General features: G+C 41.5%; 1 protein-coding gene across 3 annotated transcripts in view; it reads left to right on the forward strand.

Moving 5' to 3' along the window:
* The window catches only part of SLX4IP (SLX4 interacting protein), a 193,930-nt gene that overhangs the window by 122,664 nt on the left and 54,072 nt on the right, over positions 1–17,194 (forward strand). For all 3 annotated transcript variants that reach the window (XM_074317988.1, XM_019734904.2, XM_074317989.1), the window contains one exon: positions 2,536–2,656. In XM_074317988.1, the coding sequence (XP_074174089.1) occupies positions 2,536–2,656 (121 nt within the window). The remainder of the gene's footprint in view (positions 1–2,535; positions 2,657–17,194) is intronic.

Here is a 17,194-nt window from a genome sequence, read left to right on the forward strand (position 1 = left end):
CGCAGCTGGGCTGCTCCACCTACTGCCTCCATCCGGGCAGCAGGGCATGACTTAGCAAAGATGCTCAGGGCACGACTGGACCTGCAGGCCTCTGTTGCAGTGGCAGCTGTGATAGGGCAGGTCGTGCCAACACGTTGAGCAGTTTTGCTCTCAAAGCGAAGTACTTAAAGCTTCTACTTTAAGTCATGCTCACTGACATTAAAATTGCACTGGGATACCATCTGTGTGTGTGTGTGTCTGGTGGGGTGGGGAGAGAGAGAGAGACAGAGAGAAGAGAAACTCTAGTCAAGGAAAGTATATGACTTTAGCCTATGTTCAGTGCTTTTCATCTGTTTTTTTTATCATTAGATCGTCTAATGACTGAGATTTAATGAGCAATCAATTTGATTGCATTTTAAGTCATTTTATGTAGTAAACATCTTAAGAATATCCAGTTCCTTTTCAGAAAAAGGATTAAGCATATGTTTATTTTGAGTCCAGCACAAGTAGTCTGTGTACCCAAACAGTCAAACTCAAACTGTTCCATTTGTAAACTTGAGGAAGCAAACATGAGCCCCTGTTAGCCTAGAGATTCCATATGTATCTCTTGCTCATGAGTTTGAACTTGGTCTCCTTCCTCATCTTCCCCTCCAAGTTAGCTGGGAATTTGTCTTTTCTTGCATTGTCCTCTTTCTGAAGAGAATGGTTCGCTAAGTGTGGTCAGTTACTAGGGAATCTTGACCACATTGCACAGGATCTACCTTCCATTCCTCAAACCTGACTCATCAAAGAAAAGCCTAGTAACTATAGGGAGAAAGTTTATGTGTATGGGCCTTTGCTTTATTTTTGTTGTACTATTTTTAGTTCTATCCTTATAGGGCATTTATGGCCAAATTTTAACAATCCTTGTTTCCATGTATGTCTTTCACATATTTTCAGACTCAGTCATAGTTGAACCCTGCATGTGAAGCAAAATTCTTTAATTGTTAAAACAACAGTGTGAGGCAAGTCTGCCTTTCTGTTTTATGAACAATGCTAAAACACTCAACTGTAAACGGATATTTCTGTGTTCCACAAGGCACTGCATCTTTGGGCTGCAAAATGAGAGCAGGAGAGAAGGGACCAGTATTTGTATTTCATCTACAAACCTACATTTGTGAGTTAAATCGAGGGTTTTCTATACTGGTTGAGGAGTACATGTGTTTATAATAAAAAAATAAGTAAAAGTTTGGCTGTCATTGTCTTTTGAAGCAGCTTAAAACTTTGTTCTTGTTTTAATTTGTGAAGATTTTAGGAGATCAACCTGAGATGGCATTGCCAGAAACCAGTGAAACAGGTTTGAGGTGACCTGGGCAACTCTGAACCTTCTTCAGAGTCTTTGGGAATCGAACCAGAATTATCAGTCCTCATGCATCAGTTCTTAATCTGAGAAATTTAGATTTGTGTACTTTTATTTTTCCTTTTCCTACATTAGGTTACATTTTTCTGGTAGTATAACTGAAGTGAATAATGTCTTCCCAGGGTGTGGATGGACTTTTAAAGTTTTATTTTTCTTTTTATAAATAACTAATACATAAAACAATAGACAGCTCCAGAAATTTTCTAGTGGTATGGTATGTTGACATTGAATTAAAACCATGTGTTTCTGTTGCCTAATAAATATTAATCTACTTTAGAGAAATATAAGAAGTTAAATTATTTTCACCATTAATAGGTGAATATATTGCAGTTGTCACAAAAGCAAATGGGTATACACAGTATCATCAAGAATATGGAAGAAAATCAGATTATTGATTTCCAGCTCTCTATTCAACCCGTGACTCAATACTGTTTTCTTTTTTGTAGGTTTGTAAGCCTGAGGCAGAATTAATGAATGCATGTGTTTAGATTTTTAAAGTTTTTTGAACCTTATTTGAAAAATGGGAAGTTTCTGTATAAAAAAATCACTGTTTCTGGCTCCGTGTGAGCAAACTGGAAGATCTGGTGACATTGTCCCCACATGAAACCAGGAGGGGCTGGCCCGCCATTGACTGGGTTGGTGTCAGAGTTCCCTGTGAAGATGCCCTGATTGCTGGCTCCTTCCCTCATCCACAGTCGCCTGCCTGGCCACAGTAGGCACTTCCCTGGGGCTCTCCTCGCCAGCCAGTGATGGCTCTATTTGACTTCTCTCTTCTATTTGCCACACAACAGCTGATTGATATTTATATGAAAACAGTCTTTGCCTCACTGATTTCATCACCTCATCACCCTAATTTTTACACTGAGACGTTTTTATCTTCCTTTTAGAAATGTGTATCTGAGGCAGAGGGATATTATAAATGAGTTTCTCAGATCACAGAGTAAGCCAACATCATAGTTTCGAACAAACTTCAGTAGCAAATTTAAATCTGCAATGTATCAATGAGCACATATTACATTCTTTTCAGTAGTCATAGCTAATTTAAAAAGCAAACAAAATAAAATTTTCACTGTTGATTTTTTAATGTGCACCATGTTGACTTATTTTATATTGCATTAAATTTTAAAATTATCTTTAATATTTTTAATTTACTTTAGGAAGTCTGTTTACTGTTAAAAGAAACCATTGATTCAAGAGTTAAGGAATACTTGGAAGTTCACAAACAGCACAGGCCGTCAAATACAGAATTCACAAGATCCAGTCCCTTGTCCTTAAAAGGTAGGCACAGAGTACTTTGATTTTGGATAAATTGTCTGCTTTGTAGAGATGGCAATTATGTTTGACTCTGACTGTCATGTCAGTACAGTGATACATTTTAAAAATATGTTCTAATAAAGATGCTTTGTTTGGGTTAAGAAAATGAACCAGAAAGCCCTGAAGGGCTTTTAATGGTAAGCAATATAGATGTATATATAAATAGAAAATAAAAACAGTCCTAAGAAAACTGTAAATGTTTTAAAGGATTTTTTTTTTTTTTTTTGGCAAGTAATCTTAAAAATGGATTTACATTAATACTGACTTGATTTGGAGCTTTGTGCTTTTAAAAAATGCTTTCATATGTCACCATGCTATTTCAGAGGTTCTCAACTGGGGATGATTTTGCCCCAGGAAACATTTGGTAATGTCTGTAGACACTTTTGGTTGTGATAACTGGGGTGGGAGCAGTGGAGAAGAGCTACTGGCCTCTCGTGGGTAGAGGCCAGGCATTCCACTACATAGTGTACAGTGCACAGGGCAGCCTACAGTAGCAAGGCGTTACCTGACTCAAAACGTCGAGGGGACTGAGGTTGAAATGTCCTTCCACATTTCCTAAAAACGCTTTGAGAATGGTAATGTCTTTGAGTTACAGGTGAAGAAGCTGAGAATCTGCAAGATGAAGGGGCTTGCTTGCCCAAATGAAAGATCATGTTTTTGAGGAGAGAGATGATCTTGTTATTTTGCCATTTTCATCCCCCCATCCCCACCCCCCAGTGCTTAGCCTAGTGCCTCATACACAGATTCCGTAATATGTTGAATGACAGGAGTATTCACGTAGCAAGGGAAGAACATGACCTCAGACCCAGCTCTTCTGACTCCCAGCTCACTTTCCAGTCTGTCATTGTGGTGTTTTTGATTTTTTCACTCAGTCAGGATTTCGTAGCACTCTGTGTGGCACACATGCAGTCAACTCCATGGTAATCCTCAGAGGCCAGTGCTGGGCTGCTGTGAACTAGATGACACTAATGCAGCATCTCTTTAGGAAAAACATTGTGTTAAGTAACCCCCTTTGAAGGCATACTGAAGTGTTTACCCAGCACAGCTGATAAGTAGGCAGACATTAATTTTACCCAAACTGAAAGCCTTGAACAAATGGAATTTTTAGTCCAAACAATATTGTATTAGATGATGCTTTCTGGTTTTTCGCTTAGTAATAGGATAAATCTTGAGAAAAGCCATAGGAGCTTGCATTCTTTGTACCCAAACAGATCTGGCTAGTCTCACTTTCTAACGTATACAAAAGGAAAAGGAACAGAGAAGGTTCTAAGACCTCCATCTCTGGTGTGTGGTAGTGGCTTGGTCCGTACCCATCGTCAGCTGGCCTTCCTCTCCTACTGAGTGAAGAAAGCTAAATATTCAATTTCCTATCCTCTCTCACTGGTAGGCAACACAGTTCTGTCCCCAAGATGAAAACCAAAGCCTTTCTTGGGCTCGTGTGAGCAAGAAGTTAGTTTTTAAACCGAAAAATGATCTTACTGTACATACAATTTTGTAACCTGTTTTTTCCCCACCTTATGTAATACTATAGAGAAGTTCTTTAAAACACATACATCACCATTTTAAAAAACTTTGCTTTGTTGTGGTAAGCTATACATAACATAAAATTTACCATTTTAACTTTTTTCAAGTACATAACAGTGGCATTAGTACAGTCACATTGTTGTGCAACCATTACCACTGTCCATCTCCAGAACTTTCTTATCAATGCAAACTGAAACTCTTTACCCATTAAACGATAATTGCTCATTACTCCTTTCCCCAGTCCCTGGCAACCACTGTTCTATTAATATATACTATATATTTGGTAACTACTAGTAAATAAGTATGAATATATGTATATTTAATGTATAAATATACAGTCATGCACCACATGTTGACATTTCGGTCAGTAATGGACCACATATATGACAGTGGTCCCGTAAGATTATAATGGAGCTGAAACATTCCCTTCACCTCATGATGTACTAGCCATCCTGTTGTCTTAGCGCAACACATTACTCACATGTTTGTGGTGATGCTGTGTAAACAAACCTGCGCTGCCAGTCGTATAAAAGTACAGCACATACAATTACAGTCGTAGGCTGTACCATCTGTGTAAGTACACTGTGCTGTTCACACAATGACTAAATCACCTAAGGACACATTTCTCAGAATGTATCCCTGTTGTTAAGCAGTGCATGACTGTATATATAATAATATATATCACATTTTGTTATTCATTCATCTGTCAGTGAAGTAGTTGGGTAATTGTGTTGTTTCCACCTTTGACTATTGTGAATAACGCTGCTGTGGACATTGGTGTACAAGTATCTGGCCGGGTCCCTGCTTTGAATTCCTTGGGTATATACCTAGCCTTCAAGTGCAATTGCTGGATCATTTGGTAATTCTGTGTTTAATGTTTTTTGAGGAACTGCCAGACTGTTTTCTACAGCAACAGCACCGTTTTACATTCTCACCAACAATGCATGAAGGTTCTAATTTTTTCACCACCTTGCTCATACCTATTTTCTGTTATTTTGATTATAGACATCCTAATAGATGTGAAGTAGTATCTCATTGCGGTTTTGCTTTGCACTTCCCTGATAAGTAGTGATGTTGAGCACCTTTTCATGTGCTTATTGGCCATTTGTACATCTTCTTTGGGGAAATGTCCTTTGCTCATTTTTCAATTGAGTTGTTTGGTGATTTTTGTTTTTTGAGTTGTAGGTGTTCTTTATATATTCTGGATATTAATCTCATCAGATATATGATTTGCAAATATTTCTCCCATTTTGTGGGTTGCCTTTTCATTGTCTTGATAGTGTCCTTTGACACCAAATGTTTTTAATTTTAATGTAGCCAATTTATTTCTTCTTTTGTTGCCTTTACTTTTGATGTCATAGCCAAGAAATCATTGCTGCATCCAATGTCATGAAGCTTTTTCTCCCCTTTTTTTCTTTGAAAAGTTTTATAGATTTAGCTCTTACATTTTGGTCTTTGATCCATTTTGAGTTAATTTTTATATATGGGTTAAGGTAAGAGTCCAACTTCATTCTTTTATAGGTGGATATCCAGTTGTCTCAGCATCATTTTTTGAAAAGCCTATCTTTCCCCCTATTCAGTTGTCTTGGCAGCATTTTCAAAAATCATTTGATCATAAATGTGAGTGTTTATTTCTGTTCTTTGTATTCTATTCCATTGGTCTGTATGTCTGTCTTAATGCCAGTTCCACACTATTTTGATTATCACAGCTTTGTAGTAAGTTTTAAAATTAGGAAGTGTGAGTCTTCCAACTTAGTTATTGTTGTTCAAGATTGTTTTAGCTGTTTGGGGTCCTTATCCCCATTTTTAATGACTGCGTAGTATTCCATTAAGTGTTCATACTCTCATTTATTGGTCAGACATTTCGGTTGCATCTAGTCTTTTCACTGTTGTAAACCATGGTGCAGTGAGCATCCTGATGATACACATATTTGCAAACTTCAATTTCTTTACAGTATTTCTAGTTTAAATTTGTATTTGTATTGTTTTGTAAGAGCTCCTTAAGGATATTAACGCTCTGTGTTATACATGTTACAAATGATTTTTCTCAGTTTGTCATTTGCCTTTGACTTGGTTTATGTAATTCGACAACCCCAAACAGAGAAGCGTTTATTTCCCTCATGGAGCCTGCAGTGACCACCACCAGCGGGATGAATGCCAGGCTCCCTTGTAATGAGATAAGTAGTGAGGTTGCGTGCCAGAGGGAGGCAGGATGATGCTAATGCAGCATTGTGCTATTCACTCTTTAGAAAAATAGCTGTGCTAAGTATCCCTCTTTGAAAGTAAACTTGGTGTGAAAGCACCGTCTTTGCTCTCCTTCCTACTTCTGATAACAGTTAACCATTAACTGAGCATGTCCTTTGGTGTTCACATCTTAACCAGTCTCTTTCTCTGCTGCCACCAACCAATCCGTGCTTCCACCTCACCTGGACACCGGGACCACTGCAGCAGCCGCCTGGCTGACTTCCTCACATCTGCTCTGGGCAGCGCTTCAGCTGCTGTAAACACTTCAGTTGGTAAAATCCCTTAAAATCACAGGTCTGATCTTGTGCACCTCTGCAGCCTTTCAGGATTTTCCCAAGGCTTTCAGGATAAAGGCCAGGATCCCTGGGGTAGCTGCCTCTCCAGCTTCATCTTGTACCTCTTTCTTCTTCCAGCCACAGCAGACTTAATTCCTTTCTAGCAAAGCTCCATTCTACTCACCTTGGGGCCTCTGCCCATGTTGGAGTGCTAGTTCTCCCTTCTCCTAGGCCTCCTTCAGCTCTCTGCTCAAAGTCAGGGAAACTTACCCTGTCGACAGATCCCCTTGTTCCAGGCCCACGAGCATCCTGAACTTTTGTTCACACCGCTAGATAATTGTCTTATCTCTCCACAAATGTGTAAGCCACCCAAAGACAGGTTCTGCCTCTTCTATTATCTGTTGTATCTCCAGCATGGAGTACATTTCCTGGCTTGCAGTAGGTACTTAATAAATGTTTGTTCAGGTGATAAATTACATGTGTGGTTATATCTTTCCTCTTCCTACTAAGCTCAAGGCCTGCCGCAACTTACCTATCCCGCTTTGTCTCCTCCTGCTACTCACTTTCCTACAAACCTACATTCTTTATTCTTTATAGCTCTGTGCCTTTGCATTGCCTGGAAGACTCCTATTTAACTTTTAAGACCCAACTCAAATATTACTTCACCAAAATTTTCCTCAGTTTCCCTTCTTCTGGCACTTAACACTTTTCTAATATTTGTCACATTGTATTATACTTGTATTACAATCAGTTTGCCTCGCTTCGCCCTCCCCTTTAGTGGTAAGGATTGATTCTTTGCCATCCCCAGAGCCTCTTTTCTTCTCTAATACCTTGGTGTCTGACTCAAGAGCATAAACAGGTGACGTGGCTTCTGGTGGTAAGTGCTTAACCACATGCTAAAGTAATTCATTCCCAGAAGATAAGGGCAGTGTTCACCCATCTCCCCCACAGATTGCTTTTCCCAGATGACCAAGGTCCATCATGTTCTAGGCCCTGCCCACCTGCAGGGACAGACATAATAATGTACCATCATCTTATACTATTAACAGCTCCACAAAAAAATGGAACCTAGTTCATGCTTTTACTCTTTCCTCAGAGCCCAAGACGTCCCTCTAGACATTTATCTAACTGCCTGTTCTCAGCTGCTTCAATTATCTCACTTGAATGCCTCTTTCGAAAGTAATTTCAAAGCCACTAGCCATAAGGCCTTGCCGATGTCATTGTTCAGTTCCGTGTCACATGTTCCCTGAAACTAGCAAGGGCTGTCGTTACGGTTTCGGTGGTTTGGATGGATGTGGGTGGTTCATGCTTTTATGTAAACTGGATATCTTCTCTCATTTGCACGCGTTTCTTTTTCCATTTCCAGGTCTGTGTAATAGTAATATGCTTGATCACAGCACAGATACCTAACACATGATGCTGAGTGATTTGAAGTCTCTAGGCTGGTAACTTTATTGATTATGCTTATAAAAGTAATATTTTTCATGATCTGAGATTTCTTTAAAAAAAAGGTAGCATAAATGGCTTTGAGGCCATTTCCTTAGTCATATAATACAAAGGAATACAAAGAGCTTTCACAAACTCAGTCAACACAGAGCATAGCGCAGATATTTGCCAGTAGCCTCATCTTTGTGCATTCACCTGAGATGTTATTTCAATGGATGCAGTAAAAATTAATGTTGTAAGAAAGTTTTTTTAAAGACTTCACTGTCAGGTCTACCTCATTATTCCCCTTAGCCTTGCCAATACTGGGTGTTATCGGTGTTTTTAATTTTTGCAAGTCTGACAGGTCAAAATTTTAAAAAGAATATGTCTTGCTTTTTGATTTTTATTTGTTTCTGTTTTTATGTGTTTATTGACTGAACTGCATCTTTATAGTCCTTGCTCACCTTTGTATTGGGTTGTTTGTCTTTTCTTTGTTAATTTTTTCTCTTTTTCCTATTGTTACTCCCTTGATCAAGGCCCTTTTCTTAATCAGCTCTTGAATTCCTGCCAGAACCTCCTGACTTCCTTCCAACTCATGTACACCTCTGCCACCAAAGTGGCCTTTTAAAAACAAAAATGTGATAGTCTCCAGCTTAAAACCTTTTGTGGCCAGGAACCTTAGTTGCCTAATATCCTTTATTTAGTTTCATTTCTGCTTGAGACTAGGCAGAATGGGTCTAACTCTTCAGAGAAGAAGTCGATTAAAGACATTAGGTAGCTCACAGGATCTACCTGTAGGAGAGCCAGACAGCCCCGTTCTGAAGCTACACGGACAGCCCAGCCACAGCCACAAAACAGAGACAGCTTTGGTCCGTGCCCCATTTCAGCTGCTGCTGCGATGCCCAGAACCCGTGTCAGCCTCTGCCCCAGCCTGCAGAATACTGACTGCCTGGCACATGGCATAGCCCTGGCTGCTCATTCTGAACTGTTTGCAAGGCAAAACTAGATCCCATGGCTATACCGTAATTGCAGGTGAGCCAGGGGATGCAAATGTTTGTCTTTTACCTTAGGAGGAAAGTGAGACTTATAAAATGTTGAAGTTACCAAAACACAGGGAGAAGATGGTCAAAAATTGGGGCGGTGGGGAGGGGTAGTAGCCACAAGCTACAAACATCCACGGACGTTTTCCTCTTTCATAAACTTCCAAACAATAAGAACAACCTGATGCCAACTACACAACTCTCCCAACTATACGGCAATGTGCTCAGCATCTCCTCCAAGAGAAAGAACCCAGAGTCTCAAGTTCAGGATTTCTGAGTGATGTTTATTCTTCCACTAGTTCATTCACAGACCATATTTGTTAACTTATATTGACTAAATCATAAACTGTTGCCAACATACCCTGAATAAAATAGTAAGGAAACGGAAAGCCAAAAACGTATTAATAGTTAATATATGAATATATACATGAAGGAAGACAATATAGGAAGATGCTACCATTCTAATTTTTATAACCAGTTACATGAGATAGCTGGTATTTATATCTTCCCTCCTCTAATACTCATTTTACATTTCCTTTGTCCTTAGCCAATAAGTCAGCTGATCAGTATTATTTACCTGGCAGAGTGATCCAGACCTTCATTTCTGAGGAATTTGAGCCATCAGTGGTCCAGCCTTTATAAGGTGTCATCATTTTCGTTACGTTTTAGTCACTTCCTACTTTCACTCCCTGGTTCCAGGAACCATGTGTCCTGGCGAAGGGAAGACATTGTTTTGCTGGTCAGAGCTCATATTATATCTTTACCCCAGTCCTATGAGGTCTTGCCTTGCCATTTGTATCATAACAGAATTTTCAGTAGACTTTCCCGCCGTTGTATAAGGCCAGCTGCACTTGGGCCTCTCTTGATTGCTCGACAGGATCTTTGAGTTTTATGAGCCCACTGCCTTATTTTGTGAAATGAGTTTCTTGCTCAGAAGCGGTGACAGTGAATGAAGCTTTCAGTAGGTCCGTGGATGATGTGGCCGGCAGAAACATGGCAGGCATAGAGGACACACGCATTGAATAAGGGTCCATTCCAGTGAAAAGAATGCCTTCTCTGTAAGGAAAGAGGTCTAATATAATCCACCCACCACCACTGGCCCATGTTCCTGTGGAATGAGAGCTGGTGGGGAGGCTCACATTTATTGCTGCTTCTGGCAAACTGAGTGCTTGGCAGGACTCAGCCTTGGTGAGGTTAAGTCCACGTGGTTGAGCCCAAGTATAGTGTTCATCCTTGCCACCGTGGCCACATGGCTCCTGGGCCCTTTGATCAGGGAAACTCGCAGCTGGGAAGAGAGACTGGCCAAGATCCACGGGGCAGGTCATCTTGTCCAGTCATTATTAGAACTTCTCCTTGATGGAGCCTTTCGGAGAACATTCACGTAAAATACAAATATTTTCACACTCGAATATAACTTTTCCCCAAATGTCACCAAGTCCTTCTGAGTTCCCGTGTGTGTGTGTGTGTGTGTGTGTGTCTCAGGCTTTCTCTCCTTACAGGCCAAATGGACCCAAAATATACTATTCACCATCCTGCCCGCTGGACAGAAATGTATTCATTCATTTCTAGTTGATCCCATCCTAGTGGGAAGAGGCATTGATTTACCAGGTACACATTTTTATCTGCTAGTAAGCTGGTCACTCCATCTTTCAGGTCATTTGTATAGGTCAGAGAAACACACAAACATACCCACCAATACTTGTGCTTATTTCTTAGTAGTAAAGGGTACAAGGTGCAAAAACTTGACTTCCCGTTTGAATGAACTCTTTCGCATGCCCCAGACCACTGGATGTTCAGAAACGATATTTTCATAGGTTTCGTCTGTCACCATTTGACATGCGTGTCCTAGCATGACATCTAGAATGCATTCTATCTTCTGCTCTATAAGTCGTCTCATAATGTCTTCAATGTAGCAGACCAAAATAATAATCCTACAAGGTAGTGAGATAATCAGGGTCCCTGTGGTCTGAGAGTGTCACTGAAGCAGAATGGTAACAGAGCAGTGAGGCAGAATGGTGGAGCTGTGTGGTATTCCTGCCACGGATGGAAATTTGCCTGCTTCTGTGTTCTCTGCTCACTGGGATAGAAACACCACATTTTACCAGTGTTGTATTGTTGATGCTAGATGCTCCAGTGCTCCAGTTGAGAAACCACCTCCGGAAAAATCTCTACTTAATTAAACCTACAATAATCCACCATCATTACTCAGGATACATTTGTCTTGTACTTAGGCCAAAGAGGCACATTAAATAAAAAATTATATGAAAAAAATATTGCTGGATATTTCGAGTTTTTGATGGTGTCTTAATCTCTGTATAATCTCTAGGTATAGTACTGCTTTTACTTTACAGTTTTGATGCAGAGACTTCCCTCTGGCCCTTCAGTACCATAAGAGCATTCATTCCATAAGACATGGATTTCAAGTTTCAGTTGCAGAGGAAATCTATCCCCATTATATCAATATATTCAGCAACTGAGAAGACAACTGCAGATTTTTCACAGACCTGCTGGGCTTGCTGTGAGATGAACTGAAGCCAGATTTCTGTTGATCACCTTTTGGTGAATCACAAGGGCATTAAGGAACCCTAAGAATCAGCATTATTATCTCAGAGCCGCGTTCAGTCATCCCCGTAAGTTCTGGGTGTTTCCCTTTGCTCATTGTGCAGGTACTCTGGTAAAAAAACTGCAGGTCCCAAGTGGAAGATTGATAAATGAACTTGCAGAGTTACTGAAGGGTCCTTACGTGAAGAATACCTGGCTCTCTCCTCTCAAGAAGATAACGGTCTGAGAACTGATTCGAACCTGGGGACTGTGAGAGCCCCCCAGTGGCTCTCCTTCAAGGTCGTGCAGGTCAGGCCCCTATTCACCAAACCTAGATTGGTTTTCTATTATACAGTGTTTGCTAGGGCTGTAGTAACAAAGTCACAGATTGGGGGACTTAACCAACATAAAAATTATTTTTTCTCACAGTTCTAGAGACTGGAAGTCTGAGATCAAGGTATTCGTTTCTCGCGCCTTGGCTTGTGGATGGCCTTCTTCTCCCTGTGTCTTCACATGGTTTTCCCTCTATACATGTCTGTGTCCTAATTTCCTCCTCTTAGAAGTACAGCAGTCACATTGGATTAGGGCCCACCCTAATGACCTCATTTAATTTAACTACTTCTTTAAAGATCCTGTATCCAAACACAATCACATTCTGAGGTGCTGAGGGTTAGGACTTCAACATAAGGGTTTTGGGGGTACATAATTCCAGCCGGGGGCTTTAGTTGACTACAAATTTCGGGTCACCCCGTTACCAGGTGACCTACCCACTCTTGGGCGTTGGTGGTCGACAGACACTGTACCTGTCCTGGTCGTCAGCCCTCCCGGCAACTGGTTCTCCCTGAGGGGTGTCCCTCACTCCCAAGGTGGCTGTCTGCTCAGAAACAACCCTGGTAGCAGTGTCCTGCCTACCCTGGGCTCCCATCATGGTGCAGAGGGTTCCTGGGAACAGGTCACTCACTTGGCACAGGCTGACAATCTCACCCAGATCAGCTCTGCTCTCTTATCATCCTGTAACTAGATGAGCTTGGCCGGGGTACAGCTCCATTTACCTTGGAGCTGCATTCCAGCTGAGAGACCCCAGTTCTCCCACTGATCAACCTGTTTATTGAGCAAGCATGAAAATGACCTGTGAGGATGAGGGTGGCACACATTTTAGTTCCAGCCTCAGGCACCGGGCCGTCAGGCTGTTCAGGAGAATGCTGGGTAAACCACCTGCCCAGTACCAGGTCCTCTGGCAGCTCTCCAGCCAGAGCTGTGGAAAGCCGCGTTCAGTAGGAGCCTCTCTCCCCTACAGGAAAGGGAGTCATTGGTCCCAGATCGCTTTGACCAGGCCCTGGGAGAGCTCCTGTGGTCATTTATCAGCTTGTCACTATAGCCTAAGGACTGACAGGCCTCAGAACATCATGCTGTCTCACCTCCGAGCATTTGCACATGCCGCTTCCTCTCCCTGACACTCCTTGCACTCCACGGGCCCGCTCCTTATCACTGTGCCGGTGTGTGCCCAGGTGTTACTTCCCCGTTTGCCTGGTCCTCCCTGAACAGTAGCAGCTCTCCTCGTGCCCTGCCTCCCAGAGGGGAAGGGGCCCTCACTCAGGAGGAGCACATGCATTGGAAGAAGGAAAGGCAGGACTTGTACTTTCTGCTTGCCAGTCCCATGTTCGTTTTCCAAGGCTTTGCACCGTGGTTCCATTGCAACAGCTTTTGCCCCTTCCACAAAAGACAGAGGTAAAAGTGGTCTGGGAGTTACAAATTATTACATGGTTTTTCTGATTTGGTTTTCAGGAAGTTAAAACCACATTCTACCCCAGTCTAAGGTTAGCTGCAGTATCTTCTGACTCTTGCGCACTAGAGACTGAACACGCCTTTCCTCCGGCCCCACCCCGTCCCAGGTGTCCTGAGCGTTACTACCCCCACTGCTTACCTGTTACTGAGCGTCAGCCTGCGAGGTGCTAGCGCTGTTCTGGGTCTGCACACACCCATGGCAGATCCTTGGACAGCCCTTTCTAGCCAGCATTCTTAACCCTTATTCTAAAGAGGAGGGCCAGACTCAGAGTTCAAGCAACATGCCCAGGGCTGCAGAACTAGGGAGCGTCAGAGGCAGTAATGAAAACATGGCTGTCTGATGTCTGGCTTGTATTCCCTGCTTCAGTATCTCTACGAAAGAGGGAGGGAGGGAGGGAGAGAGAGTGAGAGACACTGGTTTAATAAAATTTTCCTCTAACCATGAAAACAAAGCTGTCTTTAAATTAACCATGTGAAAGCCAGGAGCAGGGTCCTGCTTGAACTACCATGTGGATATCTTTATTTTGGGTTTTATATCCCCTATGTTTTGATCACAAGTTGGAAAGGGAAAAAATGGACTCCAAAACAGAGCTCATCTTCCAGTTCCAAACACTCATTTCAATGCATTGTCTGAGTACTAGGGGTTCACTACATTTTTGTGTTTGTGGAGCAATATATGTATATATTTTTTACTGCCTATTATTCTATTCTGTATAACCTTTTTTCTTGCTGTTAACATCTAAGAAATCCAGTCCTTTGGAAAATGCCATAAAATAAATTAAATTTTCCTGGGTACTGTGGTTTCTGTCTGCAGTGGCTTTCTTTTTGGCTTTTCTTCTAAGCTGAACGCTCCTCTAAAATCTTAGCTTAAATCTCCAGCCAAAGTGTGCTTGCTCCTTTGTGACATCCAAGGTATCTTCTGTGAATGTTCAGGGCTGAATTACCAGGCTTCCTCTCTCTTCATCGACACCCACGCAGCATTCTGCGGTGGGGCACATTACCACCGTGTTAGGAAATCCGTGGGTGTTCACATAACAAGAGGAGAAAATGAAAAAGATGAGAATTGCCAAAACAAGCAAGTTCTTCCTATTCTTCCCTCTGTCTGAGAAATATTCCCCTCCTTTCCCCAACGCCCGATGTGTCGTACCTGCCAAAGAAAGCTTTCTCTTTGCTCTTCAGACACAGGCCTGATTGTGAGACCTTCTCCCCAGCGTCCCCCTGGGTGCAAATTTGTATATGTGCTGTTTGTTTGGGTTTGTATTTATTTTCCCAGCCCACTGAAAACAGGGCCTTTTCCTATTTAAAATAAATTTTGGAAGTGAAACACTTTTCCTTTTGAACCCAGCCCTTCCTCCATATAAACCATCAGGCATTTTCAGAGAGGACAGTGAAAACTCACTCTGAAACACCATCTTATTCTTACACATTAACAGTGAATATTACTGTACATCCAACAACTGGTAACCCTGACAAAACATAGGCCCTTGACAAACACTACTGATTTCAACAGTTACTTTCAATGTGTGTCAGCCGTTCCCATGGAGTGTTAACTTTTGTCCGTGTTCTGCACACCAGCCGTAGGAATGGAACCGTACTCCAGTCACAGACGCGCGATGGAGGGACGTCTCTGACTTCCACAGGCAGACACTGCTGAAAGAGGAAGGGCTAAACTCTCAGATGGTTTTATAAACAGTAAAGCAGCACAACATATTTTCAATTATCTGCTGTTCTGCTAAATAGTCTTAATATTTAGACATTGTTTTTTCTATTCACAGTCCTTTACAAATAGAAACGGATTTCACTAGACCTATCCTAGGGCACAGTGGAAACATATGTTTTCTCTTTACACATGTGTTTCAATAGCCTTGGTTATTATTTACATTTCTTCCCATAATGTACTCAATCAAAACATTTTCTAGGCTTTCATCCACACATGAGAAGAAGCTTAAAAGGGCAATAATGAAAGCAAGTGCCTATAAGCTCTCTGGTGAATGTGCCACAGTTTCAGCAAAGATTATTTTTCCAAGAATGGGCAATTTGGAAAACTTAAAGTTTTATACTTTTTACCAAAAGTGTGCTAAAGTAGCAGTGGCAACACAAGGTGCTTTGCATTCTCAAAAACGGGGGAGATTTTGCTAATCAGTTATTCCAATAAATGAAAATAAAATAAAATCCCTAAATACTTAAGGGTAATGTTTCCACTTCGTATAGTCGCTGTTATGGACATTGCCAGAGTTACAATGACTGACCTTTTGTTTACTTAATAATTTTACAAGAAATTAAAGCACTGAAAACCTGATACACAAAGCTTTAAAAATATGACGATTCTTTTTCACCACACCAAGAAGTTGTTAAACCTCTTGGTTCAGTTTGAACCACCTAGAAGATCTTTTCAGTGTTAGTATAAACCTTACTAGATTGACCGTACTGGCCTGTGAGTGCACTGCTTCCTCTCCCACTCTGCCCTTCTCCTTTAACCCCCGATCCCACACATAAGAAAGACAGGATCTTTCCCTCATAAAACAAAATCTCCATTGCCATTGCTTAGTTTCAGATTGCACTGCTAATTCTGTTGGGGCTTTTATGGTGATGCAATGCCAGCGTTACTTTTGAGTCTGCTTGGACTTGTTCACATTTACATTCAGACTTTCTTTCAAATTTCTGCATATTCTGGAACTGGAAAGTTCGAAACAACTTGGCCAAACTTCCTGGGACTCTTGGGTTCTAGAAAGATCTTTGTCATCAAATGGTAGCTGAAAGACTTTTTTTTAGTTGTCGTAATTGCCTGAGAGCCCTGCCTATTTACCAGCTCTGTGAAGACGGACAATTTTATTACTAGATATTTCAAAGACACATCCTGTTTGGTGGTCATGTAGAACTGGTTGGCTCTCCTGGCCTGCTCGGAGTGGGAGAAGTAATGTGACAGAAAGTCACCTGCCTATTAAATTGATAATGGGGGTGAGATAAAACCATACTGTTGGTGATCTGTCTGTTTTGTCACGATATTTCTACAGGCCTGTAGTTCACCCAGTAAAAATGGTGGTTTATCCTAGCACTTAGGAATGTGCCTCCTGGTGTACTAGTCTGAATGGTGGTCTGAATGGTTTGGTTGCTACATTGTGTGTGTGTGTGTGTGTGTGTGTGTGTGTGTGTGTGTGTGTGTGTGTGTTGGGGTAAGGGGCGGGGTGGGCGGGAGCACAAGGAGATAGTGAGACTCCCTACAAGGCTGTACTTTCCTTTGACACATCCCAGTTAAAGTCTTAAAAAGTGGCAACCTCTCCCATGTTTGACAGATACTAATGAGGAAAGCTCTCCTCCCCCGCCCCCACTCATAAAGCAGTGGCCTTTTCTCATAGGGGTTGCATATAATTTTTTAATGTGTGGGATGATAAGGTATGGTGGAAATTGTTTACCTTGGCATCTGCTGTTCATTTCTCGGGAGTTTTATGTTCATTACACTATGGCAATAGTTTTCCAATGTCTGGGAAGTGCCTGTAGCGTTTACCAGCTTGTCCCCTTTAAATTCTTTTCTTTTGGCCAGGCTCTCCGATCACAATGCCAAGACTTTAAAATTTGTAGTAATGGAGTCTCACGTCACTAATATTAATAGCTATCAGGAAGCTTGAGAGAGAAAATAGATAGTAGCTATCTAACAGATTAAATATCTA

The sequence above is a fragment of the Rhinolophus sinicus genome, linkage group LG13 (genome assembly GCF_036562045.2).
Source record: "Rhinolophus sinicus isolate RSC01 linkage group LG13, ASM3656204v1, whole genome shotgun sequence".
Lineage (NCBI taxonomy): Eukaryota > Metazoa > Chordata > Mammalia > Chiroptera > Rhinolophidae > Rhinolophus > Rhinolophus sinicus.